Source organism: Silurus meridionalis, chromosome 14, assembly GCF_014805685.1.
Source record: "Silurus meridionalis isolate SWU-2019-XX chromosome 14, ASM1480568v1, whole genome shotgun sequence".
Classification (NCBI taxonomy): Eukaryota; Metazoa; Chordata; class Actinopteri; order Siluriformes; family Siluridae; genus Silurus; species Silurus meridionalis.
Window position 1 is genome coordinate 6,020,131 of NC_060897.1, and position 13,833 is coordinate 6,033,963.

General features: G+C 37.0%; 1 protein-coding gene across 2 annotated transcripts in view; it reads right to left on the reverse strand.

The window, feature by feature from the left end:
* Positions 1-13,833, reverse strand: part of znf385c (zinc finger protein 385C) — a 98,240-nt gene that overhangs the window by 6,999 nt on the left and 77,408 nt on the right. Inside the window, exons 5-9 of one of the 2 annotated variants that reach the window (XM_046866825.1) lie at positions 12,997-13,186; positions 6,497-6,793; positions 3,110-3,297; positions 1,429-1,527; positions 1,220-1,309 (exon numbers count right to left, since the gene is read on the reverse strand). In XM_046866825.1, coding sequence (XP_046722781.1) covers positions 1,220-1,309; positions 1,429-1,527; positions 3,110-3,297; positions 6,497-6,793; positions 12,997-13,186 — 864 coding nt within the window. Of the gene's footprint in view, positions 1-1,219; positions 1,313-1,428; positions 1,528-3,109; positions 3,298-6,496; positions 6,794-12,996; positions 13,187-13,833 lie in introns of both variants that reach the window. The other variant, XM_046866823.1, reaches the window with a different exon arrangement.

Genomic DNA, 13,833 nt, shown 5'->3' on the forward strand with positions numbered 1-13,833 from the left:
TTGAAGCCAGGAGCTTTAGAGAAAGCGGCCGAGAAAGCACCTGCCGAAGGGGGCCGAAGGGGGCGTGGCAGGTGGATTCCTGACAGATAAACATGTACTGTATGTATTTTTATAGCATGCCTTCATCAAACAAATCGCGGCAACGCTGATGTGTAAAAAAACCCTCCAAAAACACGTGCATGCACATTCTTATTTAATAACGCACATCATGTACATAAAGAAATTTCAAGCACGTTAATATATTGCCGCCATTTTGATTTTCGTTTATCTCGATCATCGGTTACCTCGATGCTTTTTGGAGACCCCCTAGGACATCGACATAACCGGGTTCCACTGTATTACATGTAGTCATGTAAAGTATTTAAATGAAATTTGTTACTGTACTTAAGTACTTTTTCTGGCTACTTTCTAGTTTTACTGGGTATTAAAGATATAAGCAAATTTTACTCTTTACATTTACTCAATTACATTTATGATTCACTATATGTAGGTTTTGCATCTGCTGCCTGCTGCCTGTAAGTGACTTTTTAAGCACCACTGCATTTTTTAGCGCTAGCATTTTCGATTCGAAAAGAGCTAGAATAGATTCCAAAAGTTGTTACAAATATTGCCACTCTCCGAGATTGAGAGGTGCAGCAAATCACAGTCAGCTCTGATTATTTGCATTGACTTTATCTAAAATGATTTGTCCATTGGATACTAATGATTTTACTCTCATTTCTACTATGCTGTCTTTTTTTGACCGACTTGTTTGATCTTTGTTTCATTCTGGCATGTTGATGAGGCTGTTGTGTTGATAGTTAATGCAGTGTTGAGGTGTACAATTAGATTCCTATTTAAGGAAATAAATACTCGTAAATCAGCTGCTTTTGGCTTTTCACTAACATGCGTCTTGGTGTTAAAGACTAGTGCATCTTTGAGCTTACGTTCAATACGAGTAAAATAACTATATAGTACTAATTAAATCATATTGAAAATGGTGACTTTTAACTTGTAATGAAATAAGTTTTGCAGTAAGATATCTATACTTTTATTTAAGTAGGACTTGCAGGTAATCTTTAAACCTCAGGTTAACTTTAATAGTAAACAGTAAACTGTTGTAAATCTTCTTGCCAAAAATGAATTAAAAAAACCATTAAGTGTAAAATGCAGGCATCTATCTAACGTTTGATGAGAAAGCTCATAGCTATGAAGACTGGTGTGCACGTGTGCTACTCACCTGTGAAGAGATAGAGGTAAGACTGTAATGGTTAAAGACTTTTTTCATAGCTGACATCGCACCTCCTGCATACCCATTCCACCTGACACTCTGCTAAAAAATGCATCAGAGAGAAAATCATGAGACACACCTGTCTGGGTGGTGTAGAGTGTGTGTGTGTGTGTGTGTGTGTGTGTGTGTGTGTGTGTGTGTGTTTGGGTGTGTCTTACCGTCACGGCTGAGGTTGGTTGAGTCTTGGTATGAGGGCTGAATTTGGGTTTGGGTGGCTTTCCAGCTAATCTGTCTTTATGTCTGCGACTGTTCATGTGCTGGAATTAAAGAAAAAAATTTGTATGAATACAAATTTGAATAAAAAAATTATAGGATAAACCGTGCCAAGTTATTAAGACTCTCAATATGATTTAATAATATGAATGCAAAACATAAAATTTGGTAATTGTCATATACTGTAAATGGTACCAATGGTATCATATCCTTATCTATATATGGTTTATTGTTTCAATACATTTTCAATATATGATAGTAGATCATTTTCTATTGAATGTTGGGTGACTATGATTTTATCTTTAGATCACTGAATCTTTCAATCAATCTTTCAATCTTTTTTAAACAATCTTTCAATCTTTCTGAGAAACTGAAATAAAATGCCTTAAAAAAAATAGCTACAGTAAAACAATTATGACCTGAACCTAAGCAGCAAAACAAAAAAAACAAAAATAGTAATTTTTTTGGCTACTTTTTATATATGCAAAATATAAGCAAATTTTACTCTCTACTCAAATATATTTATGATGCAATATATGTACTTTTTACTTCACTATTTTTTTAATGACAATGACTGTTACTAATTACATTTTGCACATTATCTGCTGTTGCTTCTTTATTCTGCAGAAGAAGTGATATATGGGGTATTAAAAGAACCAGATGTGATTTGTCTTTTTGTGGCATTGAAGCTAGTCCACATTAGGGCGAATTAACATCTTGCTGAATGCCAGGTATTTTACTGTAATTTTTTTTTTTGAAAGATTGCTTTACTGTTTTATCTTTATCAACCAAATTGTTTGATCTTTGTTTACATCTGGCATGTTGAAGAGGCTGTTGTGTTGATTTTGCTTAATGCAGTGTTGAGGTGTACAATTTGATTTGTTAACTGTTTTGGGCTGTTCACCAACATGTGTCTTGGTATTGAGGACTAGTGCATCTTTGAACCTACGTTCAATATGAGACAAATACTCAAAAACTCAAAAATCAGATGCTCTAAGACTTTTACTCAAGTCATAATAGAATTGGTGACCTCTTTTTGCAGTAACGTATCCATACATTTACTCATATGTGATTTTCAGGTACCCTTTACACCTCTGCAAAGAATTTTACTAAATTAAAATATGAAATTCACAATGTAGCTTAATGCATGCTATACACTTTTAGAGCTTAAGGTATGATTATATCACCGAAGCTGTCATGAAATAATAAAAAATGTGGTGTACACACACACACACACACACACACACACACACACACACACACACACACACACTAGAGAAAAATACAAATAAAATCCTTACCCAACCAAAACAAACACTTCGAAATTGAAGGTCAAATCTAAAATCCTAAAGGGTTCCTTTTCTTTAAAAGGAGGTTCAAATCTGCATTCAGACTTTATAACAGGTTGTGGCCTAAAGCTCACTCGATCTCACTGTGAATTGACCTGGATTGGCTATAAATGGCATCGCATGTAGGTGGATGATCATGGGTTACATTTTGCTTTCATCTTTCCCCTTCGGTGCAAACAAACATTTCTTTTGTACATAATACTTGCCTTACATCATGTAAACTTTAAGTTATATAAAGTGACACTGCCTTTCAAAGGTTTGTGTGACTGTGTGCTACCTGGGTGAGCTGGGTCTCTGAGTTGACGTGGATCTCACACACTTCACAATGATAGCTCTTGTTGCTCACACCCAGGCTGCCCTTGTTGGCCAGTCGCTTACTTTTACACGCGGCACGGGAAGACAGTGCCTTTCCTCGCCGTCGTGGCAGCACGCTCTGTCCCTCCAGCATTAGTTTGTGCTTGATGCCTGTAAGAGATTAGAGATCATGAATCAGTCCCCGGAACACTCAACCAACCACCATCTTCATAAGGAAGCTTAGCTGCCTTTTTAGTAGGCACAGATAAGTATAACTACTGATTGATGCCATTATATAAGTATGTAGAGCAGTGCTGCTGGGTTTTTAAAGATTGTATATTCTTACTGGCCACTTCATCAGACACACCTCTGAGGTTCACCTTTTCACCATTATGATGCCACGGCTATGGAAACCATTAATATTATACAGAAGCGCAGTATGACAGAGCACTGCATCACAGACAGGTACCTAATGCCAAGAGAACGAATGCCATTACTAAAGCAAGAAACCCAATTCAACAATCTCCTTTAACTGCAGCCACAGCTGCATCGCCCGCATACATCATCTCCAGCAGAAGCATCACTATTAACCTCATAAAATGTCTCTGGGTTTTCCATGCATTTTTGTGTGTTTTTGTGCGTTTTTGTGCAATGGGAAAGAAAACACAAAAGTATAAATGGTTTTTGAAAAAGCTCAACAACTGTTTTAAACTGTTTTCTTCACGATGTCCAGCTTCTCTTAAAAAGTCTGTTTTGAAAATGGCCTTGTAAGTGTATCTGCCAACAAATCAGTTCCTTCTCCTCTTTCAGCCAATGTGGAATAAAAAGATATATATTTCAAGTGCTGATTTCGGCTCACATTTAACAAAAACAGGTTTCTTTGACAGTAGTTCATTTGCATTTTTTTGGTCTTTTGTTTCTCATTTTCCTTTTGACAATAACCCATTGACTCTCTATGGAGTTCAGGTCTGGTGAGTTTGCTGGCCAGTCAAGCACACCAACATAATGGTCATTTAACCAACTTTTGTTGCTTTTGGCAGTGTGGTCCAGGTGCCAAATCCTGCTGGAAAATGAAATCAGCATCTCCATAAAGCTAGTCAGCAGAGGGAAGCATGAAGTGCTTTAAAACTTCCTGGTAGATGGCTGTGCTGACCTTGGACTTGATAAAACACAGTGGACCAACACCAGCAGATGACATGACTCCCCAAACCACCACTGACTGTGCAAACTTTACAGTGGACCTCAACCAACTTGGATTCTGTGCCTTTCTTCTTTTTTTCTAGACTGTGGAACCTTGATTTCCAAATAAAATGCAATTTTTTTTCTTCTTTTTATCTGAAAAGACAACTTTGGCCCACTGAGCAACAGTCCAGTCCTTTTTGTCCTTTGCCCAGGACACCTCTGACGTTCAAGAGTGGCTTGACACAAGGAATGCATCAGTTGTAGCCCATGTCATGGATATGTCTGTGCATGGTGTCTCTTGAAGCACTGACTCCATCTATAGTCCACTCTTTGTGAATCTCCCCAAATTATTAAAAGGGCTTTGTTTTACCTTTTTCTACCACATTTTTACCTTCCATTCAACTTTCCATTAATGTTAACTTTCCATTAATAGCAGCTTCTTTAGCAATGACCTTTTGTGTCTTACCCTCCATGTGCAGGGTGTCAATTATCGTCTTCTGGACAACTGTCAAGTCAGCAGTCTTTCCCCATGATTGTGTAGTCTGAACCAGACTGAGACACAATTTAAAGGCTCAGGAAACCTTTGCAGGTGCTTTGATTTAATTAGCTGATAAGAGTGTGACACCACAATTCCCCAATATTGAATTTTCTGAGATACTGAATTTTGGGTTTTCATTAACTGTAAGCCATAATCATAAAAATGAAAAGAAATAAAAACCTAAAATATATCAATCTGTGTGTGATGAATCTATATAATATACGAGTTTCACTTTTTGTATTGAATTACTACAATAAATCAACTTTTTAATGATATTTTAATTTATTGAGATGCACCTGTAAATGCAGTTTGAGAGCTCTGACTAGTGTGCTCTCTGACCATCCAATCAAAAGATGTGAAATTGCAGACATGACTGGATGCCAGCTAGGGGGCCATGGGGTCAGCAAGTTAGAATATGATTGGTAAAAGCAACAGCTTCAGGCAACATGGGTTTAAATCTACCAAAAGCTGTTAATTTCTATTTCTGCAGGCCTTTTGACAATGCATGACGTAAAGGCTGAAATCTGATTGCATAGTAACTCTGTGGTAAAATTACACTCGGTGACGCTGCTCCTTGCAGCAGAGCACCCAAGAGAAACGCTGTGAAATGAAAATAAAAGACTGTTGGGAATAATTTTATACCTATGCATGGACAAAAATATTAAAATATTAGTCAGTCATTCTGATGGAGTTTTGAGTTTTTAGAGCAAACAAGGAAATGCTTGCTCACACTAAAAGCCCACCACAGCTATATAGAGATGGTTCTATGATTTAAATGTCTCTGGAAAAACCTGGTGCCTACAACTTTAATAAATACAAAACTTAACTGTATTGCATTTTGGAATACCTATTTCCTTTTAGCCTACTTTGTAGACTTATACAAACCTTAATATCCTGCTGTCTGACTTTGGAGCAGAGCAACAGCTTTCTCTGAAATCATCTTAGCCTCACTTGTCCATGGATAAAGCCAAACAGATAAAGCCATGAATATCTTTGCATGTCAAACATGAATGGGGCAAAAATGAATAAAGAAAATGAAACAACATGCTGTTTATTAGTCCCTGGTTTTATCAGTTCAACACAAAGCACATGCAGGCAGACTTTATTTTATTTTATGTAAATGTTATAATGAGCATAGTTTCAGCGTGTTAGATTCAATTCGACTTTCCCTGACCTTGGTAATGGTAACTGGCACTTACAACCAACTCATAACCATCTTCTAAAATGTTTCCCTTCTCCAATCCCCCAGAGTCACAGAATATACCATGGTCTGACATAACCTAAAGGATGACCTGTTACACATGATCTCACAAGCCTACTTGCAGGTGGACATTTACAGACCGAAGTTCATCTTATTTAATGCATCGATTTTGGTAATTATCTAGTATGCTTCATCATTGCCAGTTTCTGACTGGGGCACTACTTCAGGCTGAAGATTTTTTTATTTCTGAACTGTTGCTCAAACCAGCAGTGATGCTTTGATGTAAAAATGGATTTGTGCTGATCATTACTGAACTCAAAACGGGTCCACTTCTGAAATAATACTGTGTGTACTCTATGTGTCTATATAGTACTTGATGACCTGAGAAGACGTCTATAACTACACAATTAAACACTGTATCTGGTTATTTAAATAAACAAAGCCTGTACCACTGTTATGGGCCTCCAGCTGAGTGATTGAGTTAACTGTCACTTTGCAGACAGGACAGTGCAGGTGATGCTTGCTCCTCCTGGGGTCTTTCTCCCTCGGGGCTTCTTTAACCAGGCTCTCCTGCTCGGTGCCTGTCTCGCTGGGACCGGCGGCATCCTGGAGGCTGTCGGAGTGCTGTGAGGGAGGAGAGGAGACCGCCACATCTGTGCATGACACTTCAGATACAGGAGTGAGGACCACGGAGCTGACCTGAGCCTCGCTCAGCTTCACCACAGCCTCTGAGTCACAATGAAGAGCTACACAGGGAAAGGAGGATGACAGAGAGAGATATGTGAAATAACTCTGCAATTCAGAGGGGATTTTCAACATAATTCATCATTCTTTATCTGACAAAAGAAAAAGAGTCATTTAAATCTTTTATTTAAATGCCATTGGCACACTGCTATCCGTCTGTCTACATTAAGGCACATTTTTTAGCCTTATTTTTTTATATTTTTTATTTACCACTTTACTGGCATTTTACTCCCCCTCTTTCTTAACTCCTCTCTAGTCTCACCTCCCTCGAGCCCAGTGCACTAGGACCATAAATTAAAGTACATAAGTGTAACAGAATAGAAATGATCAGAATCAGTCTCTCTACCACCTGCACACTTAAAGCTGGGACACACACACACACACACACACACACACACACACACACACACACACACACTGTGTTTTGAGTGTTACCCAATGCAATTCTCCCCCATCATTAACTTTCGCACTTCATTCAAGTGTGAAAAAACACTATGTGTGTACGCAGGCCCTCTCTTTCCTTTATTCCCATCGGATCGGATGCATTTTCTTCTCACACCTTTGCAAACCTCTATAAAATCCCCCTCACCGGGGAATTCTACAATTACAATTTCACTGATGGCCCTTTTAACGGCAACAATGCCTCTGTTTAGTGAGTCGGTATAAAATCCCGAACTGTTTAATGCATTTCCACTCCAAAATGACTGACAGTTTTTTATGGGCGCCAAGGCACTTAGAAAAATAAAAGATAAAGATAAAGCTGCGAAAAAGTACAAGTCAGGAGACACAGGTGGTACAAAAAGATTTCAAAGGCGTTTATCCATACTTAAGTGCACCATAAAGTCCACAATTAGGAGGTGAGAGGTGTTTTGTACTACAGAAAACCTTGCCTGAATCAGGCTGACAATGCAAACTGAATAGCTGAGTTAGAAGGAAACTGACTCAAAGGCTACCTAGTAGCCAACTGCAACTTTGAAGGAGTTACAAGGTTTATAGTCAAGAGTGGATTCTGGCTTGTATGGGCTGATTGCAAGATAAAGTTGTTGCAAAAAAACAAACACCATGAAAATTTTAAAACCAAGTGGAAATGAGTGCTGTGAATGATGAACTTTTTGACCTCGATGCAAAACAGTATGGCTGGTGGAAAGTCAGCAAATCATGCCTATATTAAGACATAGTCTTGTCTTTAGCAAGGCCTGGGGCAGTTGCAAGGAAAGAAGGGACACTGGAATATACCTTCAAACCTACAAATTCACAAGCTCAACCTGCAATCTGCAAAATGAATGTAATTTTATAGTGATTATAAGAAAACCACCACATGTCATTACATGATGGTTTGAAACTGATGGAAATGTCACTGTTGATAAAGGGGTAAGGGCTATCTCTCAGCATTATTGCTCTTGTGCATAATCATTGTCCACAAGCATGGGCTTCTGAAAAATGGTAAATAATGTTTTATACTTGTCACAGAATCCTAGTGATGTTAGGAAGCTGTGGTCTGAGTGCAGGGTCAGCCTTGATACAGTTCCCCTGGAGCACAGAGGGTTAAGGGCCTTGCTTAAGCTCCTAAGAATGGCAGCTTGGCAATAGGGGCTTGAACCCCCGACCCTCCGATCAGTAATACAGAGCCTTAACCACTGAGCAACCAATATAAGATATATCTGTATTTCTGTATCTTATACAGATATAATCTTAAAATACAGCTTGCAAAATGATTGTATTTTTATAGTGACTATAAGAAAACTCACACATATCATTAAATGATGGTTTGAAACTGATGTGGGCCGTCTCATTGCATTCTTCACAGAAGGGTGACGATGGATTGATTTTGTGATACTTATTAAACTGACATGCTCTGTGTAAGTGGAGCACTTCACTGCGTGATAAACTGAAAGTGTGCGAGTAAACGCAACCGCGAGGCTCACATATACATGATAATGCATGTAATACACACATACACAAGCACACACCCCACATGCTGTGTTTTCTCAGCATGGCTTTGCATAGTGCTTCAGTGTTCATTTGGAGCCTCAATATGTGTGTGTGTGTGTGAGATTGTGTGTTTTTGTGTGTTGTGTGTTCATACTCAAATAAGTGCAAGCTCCATGCAAAATCTATTATCCAGCCACATCTAGACGTCTGGATAAGAAAAAAAAGGGTAGGACATAAATGTACACACCTACACACGTACCAAATTCAAGGCTTTGACGACAATGATAATAATGAAGATAATGATGATGATTATTATAATAATATCACTAATGAAAATATTAATGGTGATGATAATTATGAGTAAGGGGATGATAATAAAGTCTTTTTAATCAATAATAGTACTGAGCTGTGTGCGGATATAATAGCTTAGTATAATCGTTTAGTCCCGTGTATATATATATATATATATATATATATATATATATATATATATATATATATATATATATATATATATATATATATGTAAAAAGTGCTGAGTCATGCTGCTCACGGTGCATATTTACGTGTACCAGCGAGCTTGCAGAACATCATAACTCTTTCTCTTCCTCAGTCTCATTTCTTTTTGAGCGTTTTATCTGTATTACTGTCATGAAACACATGATATATGATCAAATAAAATAGGTAAAGAATTCAGACACGGTAGAACTATAGGCCTGTTTATCGCATGCTGTACATACTGTCAAGTGATCGATGCTGTTTATCAGTAGTATATCAGCAGTCAAACACAATTACATCTTAAAGCATTTTTTACATTTAAATGTCAACCCAAACTCTCTCATCCCCATGTTGATAGATGATTTTTTAGGTGTAAAGTAATCTCAAGTGTATAGAACTGAAATATAGGAAATAGTCAACAATAGAGTTCATAGATTTTTTTTTTGCTTATTATTATTTTTAAGAGTATCAAAATGTGAATCTGAATTTAGAGCAAATGTAATAAACAATATAATTTTTGCCCATTCATTTGATGGGTGGCAATAATCCAGAAGCTGACAGTTTTCTCTGTTTACAAATTTTTTTGGGGGATGTACTGTCTTCCCCGTTCCCTTCACAGCTCTATTATTTATTCTATTATTATGAATATTTATTTAGATTGATTTAAAGTAGATTTTTTCACACTGATATGCGTTTTTATATGATTTATATATATATATATATATATATATATATATATATATATATATATATATTTTGTATATATTGTATTATCTATAATCATGAAGGCCCAAAAACATGTCACACAGTGAAGGGGGCAAAGGCAAAAACAATGCTGTGCATTTGCTGATGATCTGACAAAACGGTTGTCTCCTATTGGCTTTACTAAGTTTATGGTTACAGAGGTCACTGTATACAACTATAGAAATCATATTTGTTATAGACATTATTTACTGACCGTTTTATCATTTATATACTGTACTCTACATCCAAATGTTTTTCCCCACATATTTTAAAATATGCTTTGGTTTAGGCATACAAATATGTAATTGCGAAATAAATAAATATAATGCTGTTCAATTGTGTAATGTGTCTAAAACAAAATTTTTTAATCGTTTTAAAGGGTTCAAAAACATTTCTGCACTGCCTTCACCTTTTTGAAGTTTATTATCTATCATTTTCATTGATTTTAAATTTGATTTGCATTTTATCCACAAGCTACTATTTTGGGATTTGAGCACTTTGTGCATTTCTTTAGCTGTGATTCTAGAGGCATGTGTGTGATTCAGTGGAGAGGTGATTAGCCACTCAACCCCACCCCCTCGTCTGCCCGCCTGTCTCTCTCACCTGCTTTTCCTTTTGTTGTGCCTCTCAGCTCTTAATGGCAGTTGACATGCTTAATGCGTGCTGATTGGCCCCTGCAGCTGCAACCTTAATAACTGAACAGTGCTAATTTCATCAAGTAATCAGCTGGATGAATATGTGTGTGCGTGCGTGCATGTGTTAGCATAAAAACACTAACTGATTAGCTGATGCTCCAGTGTATGTTTAGGTGAGATAGTATGCGTAAATAGATGTGTTTTTTCATTGTGTGCCAAGACAACAATGTTTGATACAACAATGATGTCCATTTCCAGTTATCATAAAAGTATTTGAAATGATTGACGCCATGAAAAAGAGCAAAGGCTAATCAACTCTCTCGTGTATTGTCTCCCTTTTTTGAATGTCTGAGTACCTCAGCAGAAATCGGTGGAAATATTAACAAGATTTGGTGATCTCATGTTTCTTTAAGCTACATTAATGATAAGCAGGAACAGTTTGCTGTTTAACGCATACCTTTATTTCTGCCATTCTGTATCTTCACATGAGAAAGAGAATGCAAGCCATGCTGCTGCAAAAAACACTCCAAAAAGTGAACTGCATTCTGATAAGGCAGAGCTGAACAGAGAATGAAACAATCCATCGCACGTAATTACTGCAAATCGCTGCTTTTGTAAGGCCGTGGTTTTCCAAATGGGGGCCATGAAACCCTCCTGGGATTACAGACAGGGGTAAAATTGCAGGGGGAGCTGCACACTTCTGGGTTAGGTGAGCATCAATCAGAGTTTAGAAGTACTATAATCTGATAGAGAATATAATGATGATGATAATAATGCTGTAGTAAAACCTCACGCTGCTTTACAGCGAAATCATTTCATTTTAAAATCGTAAGGATGTTTTTCTTCAGTCGAGCCGATCATAAACTGCGATGTATATACTTTTGAAGATTAAAGTTATACCTTTGATACTACTGTATCAAAGAGATGTAACAATGCATCATGATGCATAAATGTGATAATGAGCACAAGCCCAAATCAACATTCTATTAATGATTAATTTAATACAAATTGCATTGTTTGAACAATGGAGGTCCAACTCGAATTTTCGCTAGTCACAGGTTCTTGATACAGTTAAATAGCTATATTATAACCATTTAAAAGAGCTTAGTAGTTGCCTTTAAGCAACTCCAGGTAAATGCAGCTGAATAACTTCTCTTCGAAGCAATTTGTGATCTATTTCATTTTATACAGTTGAATAACCATTTCTTTGCATTGTGTGGGAATCAGAAAACCCGACAAGTATTTTTAGTCAGAATTTATCTTTGTGAAATATTTAAAATTTTGAGAGTCAGAATTAGACTCATGAATCGTGTAATGAGTGTATCATTACACGCCTATTGGATCATATGTTTTTGCCAAAAAGATATTTTGATACTATTTTAATGCTAAAACTGTCTAACATATACAGTAGTACAAATAATAAAAATATAAGGTCTGGCTTTGGCAAGTTAACTCACTAACACTTAAATATAAAAATGATATCCCATATTACCCCATACTATTAGCAATACAAGAAGAACATGATGTCATGACTGTGACTATGAGAACTATGAGTTTGTAATCTAGCGTACCAGTGTAGATTTATATATTGCTAGAGACTCAAAGCACTTTTGTACATCGCTCTGGACAAGGACGTCTGCTAAATGCTGCAAATGTAAAGGCAAATGTATGCTTTGCATGCTTCAAGAACCCTTAAACTATTCCTGAAACAGAAAAAAGCGATTGTGGATTGTGGGGTTTTTTTTTTTTTTTAGATGTGACCTTGTTGTGACCTTGACCTTTTTTTAGTTTGTTGATGCCAAAATCTAATCAGTTCACCTTTTTATACCGATCATTCCACAAAAATCTGATTACTGATCGTTGAGTTGTTGTATTAATTAGAATCAGGGATAGACAGACGACCCAAATACGTCACACACTGGGGAAGTAAAAAAAAAAAATAAAATGCTGTTCAGTTGCTCATGTTTGGACAAAACCAACACACACAACATCTTCTTAGTGGCTTTACTGAGTTGATGGCAACAGAGGTCACTGTATAGTACTATATGCATCTTCATATAAATTATGGACATTAATCACTAAGAAATAAATATAATGCTGTGCAATTGCATAATGTGCCTAAAACGATTTTCGTAAAATTCATAAATTGTGTCTGTACTGCATTCACATTTTGTTTATTATCTATATATGAGTTTTATACTGAATATTATTCTAGTTGATAAACTATATACTAATATAATACTATACTTATTTAATAATTTTTTGGTGAAAGGGTTTTTATGATTACATTTGACACATTTAGCTGTTTTTGATCCTTGCAAATGGTTAATCACACACACACACACACACACACACACACACACACACACACACAGAGAAACTATTTGGCCACTCACTGGATGCTTCCACTGCGCAGGAATCCGGGAGAGCAGGGAGGGGATCAGGTGCAATCATCCTCCCTCTGTCTCTCTCTCGGTCTCTGTGTGTGCCGTCGAGCTGTCGTCTGTGCTGCTTGTTCTTCTGGGCCTCCATAGCCTTCAGTTTACGAGCGTGCTTATGACCTTTATAATGTGCTTCGGCCTGATTCTGCACACACACACACACACACACACACACACACACACACACACACACACACACACACACACACAAAAAAAAACAGCCGAGTGTTCCTAATTATTCACACAATTAATATGCTACACAGATACACACAGGAGAATCACTGTCACTATTGAGCTAAACAAACATTTCAACATTTACCTTTCTGTAAAAAAAAAAAAAGAAAAGAGAAAATATAAAGAAAGAAAATTCAAAATACAATAAGGGGGAGGGGAAGGGTGTACATTTTAATATATGTTAATATTCAGGAGACCTTCTGAATGATCTCTAAGTGTGCATTTATGTGCACACACACACACACACACACACACACACACACACACATGCGCGCACAGCGAGTCTGCACGGGGCTGATAAGAGGAGATACAGCCAGCAGGGAGGCAGTGTTATAATTGCATGTGTAATGTGCAGGAGAAAAGGATCACTTCACAACCACGCTGTTAATGCAGACAGAAACAGAGAGAGGAAGAGACAGAAAAGGAGAAAAGAGAGGGGGGAAATATAAAGAGTAAGCATTAAAAAAAAAAAAAAACCACTTTCACGTTTTCATGATAACGTAGTTGTTTTGCTGCACACCAGGGTATAAATAGTAGCATCAAAAGAGTCTTTATTTA